Raw genomic sequence first — 16,953 nt, forward strand, 5'->3', positions numbered from 1 at the left:
CATATTAAAAAAAAGAAAGAAAGAAACCTAAAAAACTAAAAAAAAAAATAAAAAGAGAGTCTATTCTTATCTAAAGTTTTAGTATCTAAAAATCAAAGCTAACTATATTTATTTCAATTGTTCTTAGCTGTGTTTGGTTTTTGGAATAAATGTTTTTTATTGGTTTATTGTATTCTGGTTTTTGTCTTTTTTTTTTTTTTTTACAGCGATTATGCTTCTTAGGAGTTTAAGTGATTTGGTGTGGGAACCCGGGTTTCCATGAATTCTATGTGATAATGTATACAAAGGAAGAGTTGAAGTCAGGCCCTCATGTGAGTTCTTCCTGGTGACTATAAAAGAGGTGGAGATAAATCTAAAGGCAGAGAGGCCTAGACAAAACCTCTGTTATCCACTCTCATTGCTACCACCAAATCTGAGACCCCCCTCTCGTCAAAGTCACCTTTAACTTTTAGATATATGTAATATTGTTTTTAATACATACATAAAAATATTATTTGTAATACTTACTTGTTTTTTCACTCATAGATAAACCAAAATATGAACAACCCCCTGTAAGTTGATTTCCATTTTTCAGTATCACAAAAAGTCCTGTTGCGAATATTTATGGAAACAACTTTATGATGAATTCTCATTAGGGAGAGTTCGTAAGTTCTACAAATTTATGCACTCGCTGGCCGTTTTACCAACTTCAAACGTTTACGGTATCTTTCACAGTTTTTTTTTTATCTTTCACAATTTTCCTATTACAAAGAGTATTCAAATATGGATAGAGATTGTATTCAATTCACTTTCAACATTTATCAATTATTTATTAGTCTCTTTTCACCTACTGATATAATAAACTATAGTAATACCCTTTTTATGGGTTTTATGCATTCATTCTTGGAATAAATCGTACTTACTTCACTGTAAACTATTCTTTGGCATACTGTTAAGGTTTTTTTGGACTAATCTTTATTATCTCAATGTATTTCTAAGATTTTTAATGTCAAATAGCATTGATGTTTCACATACATATAGCAAATTGCACAGATCAGAAGTTAATAGGTTGAGGAATTTCACAGTATCAACATACCCATTTAAAAATCACCCTGAGCAAGTCATCAAACATTCTCAGCACCCCAGAAGCCTCTCTAGCCATTAGAGTTATTAGTTCCATCCACTTGGATGTTCCCATGTTATTTCAAACAATATCTTCAAAATAAAACTCATCCTGTTCTCCAAAGCATTCCTCACCATCTATCATCAGGGTTGCTGGTAACTTCTAAATCATAAGATCGGCCTATGGCTCTCTTGACTCTGGCTTAATGTCTGGAATTTTCAAGGTCTGAACCTATTCAATTGACCATCACAATCCTGACTGCTCATCCAAATAACTGCTCCCTTCCCTTAGCTGTTAAACCTCCTTAATTTAGTTTAGTTCCACTCAAGATAAAGAGGCTTAGACTGATCCTAGTTATGGATTTTGAAAAACTGCTAGGTGCAGTTTAGATGATTCCAAATTAGATTTGCAGATTCTTCCACTCTGGTTATGGGTCCTGATTTTGATAGCCATGTTTCTGATTTGCTTTAGGATCCAAATTACATACAATTTAATAGCTGCCTTCTTACTATGTTTCCTCGGGATAGAATCCATGCTTTGCTGACATTACCAGGAACCCCTTTTCCGTGAAACTGTGGAACCCAGTTCCTTTAATTTTCAAAGGTCATTTTTTCTCTAGCATAAAATGAGAAGGAAAACGTCTGTATTTTTGCCTCAATGCTTTCTTAAATTATTGTTTGTCCTTTCCTATCATCTCCATCCCTATGCCGCCATAGCCACCCACTTCACCAATCATCTCTGCCCAGAAACCCAGCACAGAGCATGCCTTTCCAACTTCCCTGCTGCCCCACTATCCATTCAAGTTGATTCAGATGAGGCCATCCTTTGACTTCATTGCATGGTCTCTTTAAGCCCCATACTACCCATCACACTTGGAGGAACATGGATAAATGCCTTTCTTTATAAAAGGGTGATTTACTGTTCAAAAGAAAATATAGCATAGAAGGTTAAAGTTAAAACTATAGCATATACATGAGTTTCCTCAGAGAGAAAACCAGAAGATCCTGCACCAGGGTAGATTTATGCCTACTGTTTTTAACCTGGCTCCTCCTCCCTCTGGTTTATTTTTTCTTCCCTCGGAATTTCCACCCACCATTAATATCCCACAGACTAGAGGAAGTCCAGAGCTGATGTGGTCTTCCTGGGAAATTTATCCTTTCAACATTCTAGTCAATGTGAGTTGCCTATTTACCAGGAATGAGCACATGTGTACATGTGTGCGTGCATACACACACACACACACACACACACTCACACACACACACACCTACCAAGATCAAGTATCAATTCTTCTATTAATTCCCACAGTTTAAACCAATATCCTTCACACTAAAGGATGTGATTCATAAATTTGTTGTGAAATCAAAGTGGGTTACAACTTGCATTTTAATGGAATAAACTCGAAGAAAACAATATGATAGAAAATACCATAGTGCACTGCACACAGTATAACTATAATTTTGTGAATGTGTATTTGTGTTTTGGTTATAATATGAAATTTATTTTGTACTATGGGCTGCATTAAAAATAATGTGAAGAAACATATAAACGTATAAGGAAGTTTTAAAAACTTCTAACTGCAAAATTCTCATCTTTTCCTAAGAGATATCACATTATTAAGCAGAGTATTGTTTATTTTATTTCAGGCTTCAAAAACATGCGTACTATTTCAACCCTGCCAGAAATAAAAAGAATCAAATATATTTTAATAAAAAGACCATTTTGGTAAGGACTCAATTATGTTATTAGACATGAGCCTTTGATGTCCCCAGTTTTTATTCAGGCCAAGAGAAGAAAGTGTTCTATTCTTTTAATTATCTCGTGTTGGGCGGATTCTCTCTCTTCTGATATTAGTTCCACACATGACTCAGGTTTTCCTCACCAACTGCCACATCTCCTAGCTGACTGACTTTCTACTTGTTTGGATTCCTGCTTGTCACCTGCTTTTAATAAAACTCTTAAGATTTATGAGAGCAGTAATTTAATGGATGTCATGCCATCATTATGACCTAGCATAAAGCCTGACACTTAATATGGAATCAATAAGATTCAAATTGGTAGAGTCAAATAGAATTCTGGCCCTCCTTTATTCTATCTGTTAGTGCCTGGTTAATGTCAATGACAAGACCCGACCTATAGGACAGTATTACATAGAAATAGTAATAACGAATTACTTAGTTCCATCAGGAAAAAGACCTTATAAGTTAAACAAAAAAAGGATAAATATGCTGACAAGGCATTAGTGCCTCATGGAGGGTCCAGCTACATTTTTTTTACCATTTATGAAACAGATCCTATAAGAAACCCAGCTGCAACCCCAGGCTGGTGAGAATGATAGCTTCCCGGATATAATGTTTTGAAGCAAAAAGTCATTTGTGTTTCTTTCTTGGTCCTTTGGTTACAGAGAGCAGCCTTTTGTCAGGGATTTTTTTTTTGTCTGTGCCTCCTGGTATTTCCAAGTTGTTATCTTCCTCACCTCAAAATCTAGGATACATAAGGCCAAAAACAAAATCAAAAACAAACCCACAGGAAACTCACTACCATGCTGTTCTTCAAGTTCCTAGGTCCCTAGCCAATCTGATTTCTCTACTCCTTACAGTCCTATGTTTGTTTTATATGTATTTCATTTGCATTTAGTGGTGAAAATAGGGAAAGTATACCTACCACGTATATCCAGAAGCGTCCGTAGTGTTTTATCATTTTCAGTCATATCAAGTTGGTAAATAGTGTTATTTGAGTCATCTGTAACCTTTCTAACTTTCTTTCTTTGTGCTAATGCTGCTGGTATTGGAAGTGTACTTCCCCAATCACATGGAATTGCAAAGTGGATAATACTGTCCGTTTTCCAGTTACACTGCTGACACGAGCATTGGGCAATTTTATGTACCCTCCAGATTAAGGTCTATTTTCTTTTTGGGGGGAAGATGTGTGAAGATATCTGATTTTGCCAGCCACCATTTTCCTATAAAGATCAGGAGATCTTCTTCTTCTTCTTCTTCTTCTTCTTCTTCTTCTTCTTCTTAATGTGAAAGAGACACAGAGAGCACGCAAGCGGGGGAGAGGGGCAGAGGGAGAGAGAGACCGCGCGTGCGCGTGAGAGAGGGAGAGGGAATCTTAAGCAGGCTCCCTGCTCAGCACAGAGTCCGACTCGATCCCATGACCCTGGGATCATGACCTGAGCCTAAATCAGGAGTCAGATGCTCAACCAACTGAGCCACCCAGTCACCCCAGGAGGTCTTCTTCTTAATGTTAGTGCCTTTTCTATTTGGAAAAACTAAAATTATGCTAGTACACAAAGGATCTCTTACATTTCTGAAAACAAGGGAAATGGAATTCCATGGAAGCAACAGGTACTTAACGGCCAAAAACCTCTGAATCTTCAACAATTAAAACTGTCTTGGGGCGCCTGGGTGGCTCAGTCGGTTAAGCGTCTGACTTCAGCTCAGGTCACGATCTCGCGGTCTGTGAGTTCGAGCCCCGCATCGGGCTCTGGACTGATGGCTCAGAGCCTGGAGCCTGCTTCCGATTCTGTGTCTCCCTCTCTCTCTGCCCCTCCGCCGTTCATGCTCTGTCTCTCTCTGTCTCAAAAATAAATAAACGTTAAAAAAAAATTAAAAAAATAACTGTCTTTAGTTAGAAGGTGCATGCAGTTTTCTTTTCTCGCTTGAATTTAATTTCTAAAGTAAGTACTTGTACAGACACTGGAAAGGATGACACTAGTGCTGAGTCTATCCAAAAACCTTCTAATGATCTCCTTCCCTTATCTTCGCTCTTCATTCAGCCTCCATCTCTTGTCCCCAGAATCACAGATCCCCAAGATACTTGTTGCCTGTTGTCAGTAGAATTTGCATATTCATGAGCAAGTTGGTTTCGGTTATACAAAATAAGATGTTAAATTTCTTCACATTCAAGTTTTACCGTAAATAATAACCCCATAACATAACCAAGGAAGAGTCAATGGAAGATTTGAATTGGGCAACAAGATCAGATTGTGTTTTAAAAATAGCATTCTTGGAATTCCTAGATATTGAGAAAGTAGATAAATTACCCGCCAAGTTGAAAATAAGGCATATGATATTCATGTGTGAAAAGTCTACATTTTATTTTAATTTATTTTAATTTTTTTGTTTTAATGTTTATTTTTGAGAGAGACAGAGAGAGAGAGAGAGAGAGAGAGAGAATGGGGGAGGGGCAGAGAGAGAGGGAGACACAGAATCCGAAGCAGGCTCCAGGCTCTGGGCTGTCAGCACAGAGCCCGTTGCAGAGCTCGAACTCATGAACTGCGAGATCACGATCGGAGCCAAAGTTGGGTACTTATCAGACTGAGCCCGCCAGATGCCCCAAAAAGACTACATTTGAAACATGTTACTTTCATCAATTTAGGTGGCTACAATCAAAATTCCAGTAGGATTATATTTTAGTGGATTAGACACAACATTTCCAAAATACATCTGGGAAAACATTCTCAAGAATATCCAAGAACAAAGTAAAACAAACAAATATAATGAATGGATTCCTTCTTTTTTTCTTTGTGCACATATTACTGAATACCTATTAAGTGGCTAAAAAATAACCTTTGCAATGCACTGCAACTACAAGGTTGATATTAGGTACAGATAAGATCTTTTCCTCTGTGGGGTATACAATCTAATTACCTAGGAAGTGGTATTAGATAAAGATGAAGAGTCCTGGCTTTGGAAGGAGGGACAAAAAGGGGGAAAATCAAAGATGCTGCCAAGAAAGCATAAGCTATCACACAAGACATTCATGGTGTTGGCCTAAGAAGATTGATGGATAAGTTAAAGGGCAGATTCATTCTCTAAGATGAAAGAAAATGTGGAAAAAATACATGAACATGGGCATTGTAGTTAAATATACCTGTTTTTTTTTTTTCAACGTTTATTTATTTTTGGGACAGAGAGAGACAGAGCATGAACGGAGGAGGGGTAGAGTGAGAGGGAGACACAGAATCGGAAACAGGCTCCAGGCTCTGAGCCATCAGCCCAGAGCCTGACGCGGGGGCTGGAACTCACAGACCGTGAGATCGTGACCTGGCTGAAGTCGGACGCTTAACCGACTGCACCACCCAGGCGCCCCAATATACCTGTGTTTTGAACCCCATCTCTGACCATTAGTAGCTAGTTATTTCATTTCTACTCATTAGTAGCTAGTTAGTTTCAGCAAATGAATTTAGTCTCCTAACCTTCAGGGTTTTTTTTTTTTTTTTCCTCTTATACAAGCCTGACAATGATAGAAACCTCATGGGGTTATTGCAAGGAATAAATGTGATGAGGAGTGTAGACCACATAACCAGGTACTAGCAGAAAGAAAGGGATGCATGAATGTGTGGATCCCTAGGTAAGTGGATATGGAGAGAAGCATAAAACTAGAAAGGTAGATGATAAAATTTCCAGAATTACAAGGCAAGGAGGAAAAAAAGTGGAATTGGTTCATCCTGGAGCTTCCCTACTTAATAAAGAAGAAGTGAACTCTCCTGCTTAAAGTAATATAGTGGAGGTGTGGTCAAACAGTTGAAAAAAATGGATTAAAAAAAAGAAATGACAATGGATACGGGTGGCATAGTTAGCAACATGACATAAGAGGTTTTCTTAGGAGTCTAGCAGGCTTAGGTAACCCGCCAATATTAACCGAGGTCTGGAGTAGAAAAATAGGAAGCTGGGTTTATCCTGGCTTAGAAGAGGGAAGAAGAGAATAAAGGGTAAGATGTCATCGTCATGTCAAGAGGCTAAATATAAATGGCAGACTATGAAACTCAGGCTGAGAAGAAAAGACAAAGCAGCAAAAGGATTGCTAACTACTCAAGGAGAGTTTAAGGTCTATGTGATAGATATTTTCCAGTTAATGGCAAATTTTCAGGCTCTTCTAAGTTGAAGTGGAGGGGAACAAACGGAGAAACAGGGAGGCTTGAGCGCTGCGAAGATTACTAGCTGCAGTGCTCGAGTTTCCCAGATGGATGTCAGAAATCACGTCCTAGAAAGACAAAACAGAGAAACCTTTTGAGAAGCAAAATGGACTAAATGACCTCAGGGGGCAGAAGAGACCAGGAACACGAATCTGCCTTGAGTTAGCAAGAAAGCCCACCAAATCATCGGGAATGTGGTAGGCAATTGACCTTTGTAAAGGTCATCAAATATTCACGATGCCAGCCTTTCTTGTTCTCATGATCTGCAACCAGAAACCACAAGTACAGAACCTCCAGATCTGTCCTTGCCTGCTGGAACATGAAACACCAGAGGAGGTGGTTCAGGAGAGGGATCAAAGTAGGTAACAGCCATGACAGCAATTTCATGCCAAATAAGTGGTCACTCAACTGAGCAAGGCAGCTTCTCCCTGCGCTCAGCATGTCCCTGTCCACAGATTCATGGGATAGCAACTTTACTCAAACCTAGCTGTGACCTCAGAGTGACTAGAGCAGGCTCACATTCTGCAGCAACCTCATTCAGGTAATATTTCTTCACCTCCTCTATCCTTAGTTCAAATCAGTGATAGGATCTCTGGCTTTCTTCTCTGTCCGTAGGTTTTCCCGTATGTTTGTTTGCCTCCAGTATCCTCTTTATTTCCTCTGCACATGAAAGTAGGGAAAATTTCACCACTAACAGGGTTCTCCTTCTTTTCTTTTCATGCCCACCAGCTGCAATTTGGAGAAGAGACAGAAGAGACAGAGTAGGACAGGAGGAAGTTGAGCAAATGATTTGGAAAGTGTCTTCTCTCTGGGCCTAAATATCCCCATTCCTACAAAAGAAGAGTTTGGCTAAAGAAACTGGAAATTTAATATAGTTAAACTCTTTACTATGTGTTGACCATCTCAATATGCTTTGAAGTTCATATTTTTTCTGAGGCTCAAACTTTTAGATGTTGAAGCTAGAATGTGAACTCAGATCCCTCTGGTGCATACATATAAAAATTATGTGTACATATACATAAAAATTGTGTGTACCTATCTAAGAATCAAAAAATCACAAAAATTATTTCTAGATCTAAATATGTATCCTTATTCTTGCATCAGGGAAGGTAGACATAATTTTTATGACCCAAGACCAACAATTCCATTTTCAAGTCATTCTTCGTATTTGAACACATCTAAGTGGACTGGAAGAAGACACTTAGCTAGTAAATGAAGGACTTCAGAAGCTGGTCTATCCCAGGAAACCAAACGACTCACATTATAAGGTGACATGTCTCTGATAATGCAGGACAGCAGTCAGTCCGCATCTTTTTTATCAGAATTTTTAATAAATTCTTAGAATGTCCATATTCACTGACATGTATGTTCTGGTATAGATGATCTATTATAGGGGGAACTTATGTAAAAGTAACAGGTCTGGGGACAGCCCTGATGAGAGCCCTGAGCCCAGTTTCTCTTCTAACCAGGACTAGGGTTACACATTGGCTATTGGAAGGGGGAAAAAAAGTTATTTTAATGGTTTACTTTCTCTAGTTGGAGCAGAAGGGCCTTCTCAGGTCTGAATCCCGGGGGATCAGGCCAATATTGAGACCACCATGTCAAGTTTATAGGAATGGCAGCACCTCAGGGTAATAGGTTCTCTCATGTTTGGAAATCTAGCTGTGCAAGATATTAGGAATAAGCTGTCTCAAGCCTTTTTTCCCAGGCTTCACCAGAGCAGGACATTGGATGAGATTAAATGGCTGCCTTTTCCAACCTGACCATATTTTTCCTGGTAACCTCCACTGTGGCACATACTGTTTTTTCAGGTAAGCAAACTTACAAGTCTTGGGAGAGAGATATCTGACAGCTTCTTAGCTGTAGAAAAGAAAAATAGTCATGTGTGACTGGGTGGGGAATATTAGACTTGACAATGCAAAGTAGGTATGAATTGGGTATCACTGTTAGAAAAGGGAGTTATTTGGAAAACCTTCCAAAATTTGAAAATGAAACAACATGCTTCTACATAATGCACGGGTCAAGAAAAATCCAAAAGGCAATTCAAAATTTTTTTTAAACACAAGAAAAATAAAACAAAATGAGTGAAAGGTTTGCTTCAAAGGAGTGCCATTACCTTCATATCCCTTTTCTTTTGATTCCATCCCATAGTCATCTTTATGGAACCAGCCTCATTGGTCTCTATCTTTCCTGTGTTACTTCTTGCTTAAACATATGTGTGCACATTGTGTCATTCCTCCTACTTTCTTGAATAGAAGACAGCACACTACAAACACCTGTTTGCAACTTGCTTTTCTCAATTTACAAATATCTTGAATATTAATACATATCAACTCACAGGGATCTCCCTCATTCTTTTATACAATTGCATAGAACTTCACTGGGTGGGTGTATCAAAGTTTACTCAACCAGTCTTCCATGTATGGGCGTTTAGTTTGTTTCCAATATTTTTCAATCACAAACAATGCTGCAATAATCTTATGCATATGTGTTTTTGTATTGTTGGAGGTACAGCTTCAAGGTAAATTCTTTAAACTAAAAGGTATCTGATAAACTGGAAGAAAATACCTGCAACACATATCACAGATAAAGGACTAATATACCTAATATATAAGAATACTTAAAACTGAGGGAACAAATAAAAACCCAATTGTCAAATGAGTAATACGCTTGCATATGCAATTCACACACACACACATACACATACCCCCAAAATACAGAAATGGATCTTAAATCTGTAAAAGATATTCAACTTCACCATGAAAAAAAAATGCTAACCAAAACTGTCTTAAAACACCATTTCTCACTTATTAGAAAGCCTTTCCTACATCAAGATTAAAGAGAAATCCAGTTGATCCTGGCATGGTTTTGTTTCTTATGTTCAGATGCATTTGAAGTTTATTTTCATATGTGATATGCAGTATGTATTTTCACTTTATTTTATTTCTACTAGATGAAAGTTTTTATGTTTCTTTTCTCTTCACTATATCCAATCACTTTTGTCATTAAAAGATTCTGGTTTTTTTTTTTAGAATTATAGAGAAGCATTCCATCTTTTTTATTCTTTAAAAGATTGTATATGCAACTGTCATAGTCTATTCCTGGGAAGGTTGGTAGGCTTCGTGTTTCCTTTGGGAAAATTTGTAAAATATAATTCAAGTTTTCTCTTCAAACTTTAGAAATTCCAGCTTTTGGAAAGCTAGAATTTTCTAGAATATTTAAAAGATCATTTTACAATGAGAGATAAGGAAGAGCAGAACTATGATGTCTTTTCTTATTTCCCTCCCCAACAGCCAGCTGGCCACCCTGCATCCCCTGGCGACACTAACATCTTCACACAAACTGGTTTCCCAGAGCCAGTCAGTCTCTCCAGAGCCAAGGAATCTCTAAAGTTTCTGACCATCCCCCATAGTATCCTCTTTAGCTCAGCATCTTGGGCAAAACTAGCCTAATGTTTTATTTACTTTATCATATTTAATTTAAAAAATAACTTTAGGGTTGCCTGGGTGGCTCAGTTGGTTAAGTGTCTGACTTTGGCTCAGCTCATGATCTCACAGGTTGTGAGTTCAAGCCCACGTCAGGCTCTGTGTTGACAGCTCAGAACCTGGAGCCTGCTTCCGATTCTGTGTCTCCCTCTCTCTCTGCCCCTCCTCTGCTCACACTCTGTCTCTCTCTCTTTCAAAAATAAATGAACATTAAAAAATATTTTTAAATAACTTTAAAGTACATATATTCATCCCAATTGTAGTGAAAAGGAAACTAAAGCCAACAAAAGTCAAGTAACTTAATGAAAATAACATAGTTTGCAAGTTATGCATACAACCCCAAGTGGTTTTTACTCTTTTCTCAGTGACATAGGAAACTTATAAATAAAGTAAGGACTGTGAAAATGAATGGAAGAATGAATAAATGGATAAAGTAGTTAACAAAAAGAATGCCACCCACAAATTCCATCGCTACAAGTCTTTTTTATACTTTTGTGCAAAGGAGTAATTAGATTACATTTCTTTATTCAGTTAGTAACTTCAGTGGGTGAAATCATATTCCATGAAGAACTATTTTTTTAAACCTATTGTGTATGTACTTTATCTGCAGAAGTCTTCAAGCCAAAAAATATAGCTAAATGGCCTAAGGTAAATTTAAATTTCTTGTTCTCAATTCTGATGCTAATCTGATCACTCTCTTGACCTGAGAGACCAAAAACTTCGTGGGGGTAAATAGAACAAAAGTTTTCTATGTGACCTTTGACATGCATCTTACCCTTTCCAGACTTAGATTTAATCTCATGCAGCACAAACATTATAACAGTAAAATACATTTCTGAGCATTAAACGAAATAACACCTGTCACTTGCTCAAGGTCATAAAATTAAACAGTGGCAAATACAGAATTTATTCTTAGCCTCAATACAGAATCCTCACTCTTATCAATTTCATTTGAGCCCCTTCCCCTAGAATTTCACAAACACATAAATATCTCTATTCACAAACTTCTTAGAATGAGTTACTGGCATTGGGACTCTAAGTTTAAATAAAAAGTTTGTATTTAGGATTTAAGTGGGTATGTGATAATGTTTATGACTTTAAGAGATGATGGATGGGTCACTGCATTTCCTGACATGGCAGTCCACCAAAAACCTGCCTGGCCAAAGCCCTGTCTTTGTAATTCTTGAAAAAGAATCAATTCACTAGTAATATTTGATATTATTTCTGTTAGGGGCAGAAGTGATAGGCCAGGAATAGAGGAGGGAAAATCTACCAATTGTTATTCATATGATATTTTGTGATATTTGCAGCCCCCATGTAAAATGTACTACCCACAGGGTCCTTTTTATGATTCAAAATGTCCGAATATAACGTCATACGTCTGTGCTACAAACGGCCACACTTACCAGAATGAGTGTTTCTTTTGTGTCGATCAGTGGTAAGTTGAAAATAAAATAGCATTATTTTTTCCTCTATACTTATTCACAGAAATATCAAATAATCTTAGCCCAGGAGCTGGATTTACTGATGGATGAGACTTTTCAAAATAACCTCTATTGTTGATAAAAGACTGGGGACAGACTATGTATGAAGAGAACAGTCTTTCTGAAAAACTTCAGTTAACATTCAAAGTTTACTCATTAAAAAAGAAAGAAAAGCTTATGTGATACTTTGGCAAAATTGTACAACAATCATACTAATAGATATCTATAGATTATATTCAAATAATGAATAGAAATCCATTTTTTCAAATCACTCAAAAATGTTTAACAAGTCACATTGACATGCCGATGACTAGCACTCACAAATTTTCATGGTAGACATAAATAGATATAGATATCAATACAGACATAGGCACAGACATAGATATAGGTCTATAGGTCTATAGGTCTATATAGGTCTATATAGGTCTATAGGTCTATAGCACATAACAAAATGCTTATGTGCTCTTACATCAATAAAAATTGACAGTGACATATATTTCTTTGCCTTTCAAGCAAGTTCAATAGTAAATTTAGATTTTAAAATTAATAATATTCCTTGTGACATATTTTAAACTCCATTTGAAATTGTTTTTACAAACAGATTTGTATCTAGTATTAGTAACTTTTAGTAACTATTAGTAACTTTTCCATGACCTATCAGATCTTCTCTGTTGGAAATCCCCAAAACTATCCTCATGTTTGATGATTTGCTAGCTGGACTCACAGACCTCAAAAAGCTATTACACACATGGTAGCAGTTTATTACAATGAGAGGATATGAGTAAAATCAGCAAAGGCAGAAAGCTCCTAGGGTGGAGTCCAAGAGAAAGCAATCACAAGCTTCCAGATGATCTTTCCGAGTGGACTCACAGGCAGTGTTTAACTCTCCTAGCTATGATATATGACAACACATATGAAGTACTGTCAATCTGGGAAGCTCACCAAAGCCTTGGTTCCAGGCCTTTTGTTAGAAGCCAGTCACCTAGGCAGGTAGCACCTGCACAACTAACAATTACTTAGTCTCCAGCCACCCCACATTCCCAGAGGTCAAATTGATACGGGGTGGCTCAGGACCACAGTGAACAACAACAGACATTCACTTAAGTATAAACTATGTGGCATGGCCTATGACCCCAGGTTATAAAGTCACTCTTATCAGGAGGGATATTCTAAAGGCTTATGGCTACTTCCTAGGAGCTAATTTGAACATCCCAAGTCTGTTGAGCTAATTCTTTAATGCATAGCTTCCTTTTAAAGCAATCTCATGGGCTTCCAGTGTCATGTTTTGATCCCATGAGGATGTTATTGCTGAGCACTGAAGGAAATGGCTGTAGAAATTATTGAATAAAGGAGATATTTGCTCATCTTCAGAGAAAGTTCTAGACTCAGAGGATGATTACAATGTCGTTTAAAGGAAAAGAATGGGAACTGAAAAAATGGGAATTAACCAAGTCTCTACCATCAGTTTCAAAGCAAGATTAATGAGAATTCATGAATGTCACCAGACTATGTAGAATAATTAAATCACATTAACATTCCTTCCTAATAGCTGCTGTCACTTTCTCAGGCAGGGGCTAATTAGGCAAGACACTCAGAAGTGCCTTCTTAGCTCTTCCACATTCCTTTTTCCACACCTGTGGTATTTGGACACATACCACTAAAAAGAGCAGTGTAGGAGGAACTGAATCACCGTGGCCTGGGCTTCTGGAAACTAGCATAGACTGATGCAGAGCTACAGTGCAGGTCTCTCTCTTGCACAGGTGACAACCCAATGACTTCTCAAAGTTGGTTCTGAGATTTCTTTCAGCCTCATCTAGAAGACTTGAGAAGTCTCAGCACCACTGAAATCATGCCTCAGACCTGTTCTGACAGAACTGGGAAAAGACTGAAGAAACTATCTTCCTTCCTTCCTTCCTTCCTTCCTTCCTTCCTTCCTTCCTTCCATCCATCCATCATGTGATTCTCCTAAATTTACTGCAAACACCATAGCTGTTATTTCTTAATCTAAGAATAAATAACAAGCACTTGTTGATTGAAAAAGCAAAAAATGGTTCAGTAATGTCAGAGCCAGTATGAGACCAGATCTTACCAAACACATCTACTTCTGAAACCCATTGATGCCAATGGCAGGTGTGGTGCAGTGGCCTGTGTATTTGCTTCAATTCTCAATGCAACTTGCATGTATAAGCTTGGTCTTCATGCTGTTTCTATTTCTTGGGGCAAAAACAACCATCTTGATATTCTTTTGAGTGATGGAAGAAGGAGAATAATCCCTCCATCTCTGCTTTTAGTGGCATTGTGAAGAAAAATCCTGGAAAACTGGGACTCACAATCTTGAGAGATACTCACCATTTGTGAATGATGTAAATCCCTTGAAAAAAAGAAAACAAAAGTGTTTTAGGAGGCTGAGCTAAGATGATGGAGAAGTAAGAGGACCCACCTCGTTGCACAAACAACAACTGGACAAATATCAAATTATTCTAAATACCCAAGAAATTGATCTGAAGACTGACAGAACAAACTGTACAACTAGAGGGAGAGAAAAGGCCACATCATGGAAAGCAAGGAGAAGCTCTGCATAGGAATAACCTGAGAGAAAGAGCAGCCAAAACACAGCAGCTGAGTGAACACAGCTTACAGAAGAGACACTTCTTGAAGCACCAAGCTCTGTAAGTATATGACTTCTTCTTTATAAAGCCATTACTTGCAGGATCAGGAAACATAACACACTTTCCTGACACAGAAAAGGAGACAGACACCTAGACAAAGTGCCAAGACAGAGGAATTCATACCAAAAGAAAGAACAAGAAAAGGTCATGGCCAGGGATCTAATTGAAACAGATGTAAGTAATATACCTCATCCAGAATTTAAAGCAGCAATCATAAGGATACTAGCTGAGCTTGAAAAAAGCATATAAGACACCAGGGAGTCCCTTACCACAGATATAAAATACCTAAGAACTAGTCAGACCAAAATGAAAAATGCAATAACCGAGATTCAAAACTGATCAGACGTAATGACCACAAGAATGGAAGATGCAAGGGAATGCATAAGTGATATAAAAGATAAAATTATGGAAATAATGAAGCTGAAAAGAAGAGAGAAAGAAAAATGTTAGGTCATGGATATAGACTATGGAAACTCAGTGACTCCATAAAGCATAATAACATTCATATCATAGAAGTCTGAGAAGAAGAGAGGGAAAAGAGGGCAGAAGGTTTATTTGAAGAAATATAGCTAAAAACTTCCCTCATCTGGGGAAGGAAACAGACATGCAAATCCAGGAGTTACAGAGAACTCCCATCAAAATCAACAAAAGCAGGTCAACACCAAGATATGTTGTAGTTAAATTTGCAAAATATAGAGATGAAAAACTCCTAAGAGCAGAAAGACAAAAGAAATCCCTAACTTACAAGGGATGGCCTGATCCATTTAATGTGCTGAATGGGAAAAGTATGCAGCCAAGAATATTCTATCCAGCAAGGCTATCATCCAGCACAGGAGAGATAGAGTTTCCCAGACAAACAAAAACTAAAGGAGTTTGTGACCACTAAACCAGCCCTGCAAGAAATATTAAAGGGGAATCTTTGAGGAAAGAAAGACCAAAAGTGACAAAGATTAGACAGGAACAGAGAAAATCTCCAGAAACAATGACAAAACAAGTAATAAAAGGGCACAAAATTCACATCCATCAATAATTACTCCGAATGTAAATGGACTAAATGCTCCAATCAAAAGACATAGGGTGTCAGAATGGATTAAAAAAAACCCCAAACCCATCTATATGCTATCTACATGAGATTCATTTTAGACCTAAAGCCACTGTCAGATTAAAAGGGAGGGGATGGAAAATCATGCTAATGGACACCAAAAGAAAGCCAGAGTAGCGATATTTACATCAGACAAACTAGATTTTACATCATTATTTTTTTATTTTTTTATCATTTTAATTTTTTTTTTTTAATTTACATCCAAGTTAGTTAGCATATAGTGCAACAATGATTTTAGGAGTAGATTTCTTAATGCCCCTTACCCATTTAGCCCATCCCCCCTCCCACAACCCCTCCAGTAACCCTCTGTTTGTTCTCCATATTAAAAGCCTCTTATGTTTTGTCCCCCTCCCTGTTTTTATACTATTTTTGTTTTCATTCCCTTATGTTCATCTGTTTTGTATCTTAAAGTCTTCATATGAGTGAAGTCATATATTTGTCATGGAATATAGACAAACTAGATTTTAAACCAAAGGCTGTAATAAGAGATGAAGAAGGGTACTATATCACAATAAAGCAGTCTATCCAACAAGATCTAACAATTGTAAATATTTATGCCCCCAACGTGAGAGACCAAAATATATAAATCAATTAATCACAAACATAAAGAAACTCATCGATAGTAATACCATAATAGTAGGAGACTTCAACACCCCACTTAGAGCAATGGACAGATCATCTAATCAAAAAATCAATAAGGAAACAATGGCTTTGAATGACACACTGTACAGATGGACTTAACATATATTCACAACATTTCATCCTAAAGCAGCAGAGTACACATTTTTTTTTTCAAGTGCACATGGAAAATTCTCCAGAATACATCATACACTAAGTCACAAATCAGGCTTCAACCAGCACAAAAAGACTGAGATCATACCATGCCTATTTTTAGATCACAACGTTATGAAACTTGAAGTCAACCACAAGAGAAAAATTGGAAAGACCACAAATACATGGATGTTAAATAACATCCTACTAAGGAATGAATGGGTCAACCAGGAAATTGAAGAAGAAATTAAAAAGACAAACAAACTGGAAACAAATGATAATGAAAACACAATGGTCCAAAACCTTTGGGATTCAGCAAAAGTGGTCATAAGAAAGAAGTATATGACAATATAGGCCTACCTCAAAAAGCAAGGAAAACCTCAAATCTGTAACCTAACCTTACACCTGAAGGACCTA

General features: G+C 37.4%; 2 protein-coding genes across 7 annotated transcripts in view; one reads left to right on the forward strand and one right to left on the reverse strand.

Moving 5' to 3' along the window:
* The window catches only part of LOC147584121 (sperm-associated acrosin inhibitor-like), a 117,021-nt gene that overhangs the window by 24,760 nt on the left and 75,308 nt on the right, over positions 1–16,953 (reverse strand). The window lies entirely within an intron of this gene.
* SPINK13 (serine peptidase inhibitor Kazal type 13) lies at positions 8,767–11,952 on the forward strand. The gene is made up of 3 exons (XM_025925018.2): positions 8,767–8,836; positions 11,121–11,158; positions 11,821–11,952. The coding sequence occupies exons 1-3, from the start codon at positions 8,767–8,769 to the stop codon at positions 11,950–11,952; spliced, it is 240 nt and encodes a 79-aa protein (XP_025780803.2).

Source organism: Puma concolor, chromosome A1 (genome assembly GCF_028749965.1).
Source record: "Puma concolor isolate L17-30 chromosome A1, mPumCon1.1.hap2, whole genome shotgun sequence".
In the NCBI taxonomy this organism is placed as follows: Eukaryota; Metazoa; Chordata; class Mammalia; order Carnivora; family Felidae; genus Puma; species Puma concolor.

Excerpts from the sequence above, each read along its gene's own strand:
- SPINK13 (XM_025925018.2), top strand. The coding sequence starts at position 8,767 with ATGGCTGCCTTTTCCAACCTGACCATATTTTTCCTGGTAACCTCCACT. Across the intron at positions 8,837-11,120 it reads GGCACATACTGTTTTTTCAG|AAGTCTTCAAGCCAAAAAAT; the intron begins GTAAGCAAACTT and ends CTTTATCTGCAG. Across the intron at positions 11,159-11,820 it reads ATATAGCTAAATGGCCTAAG|CCCCCATGTAAAATGTACTA; the intron begins GTAAATTTAAAT and ends TGATATTTGCAG.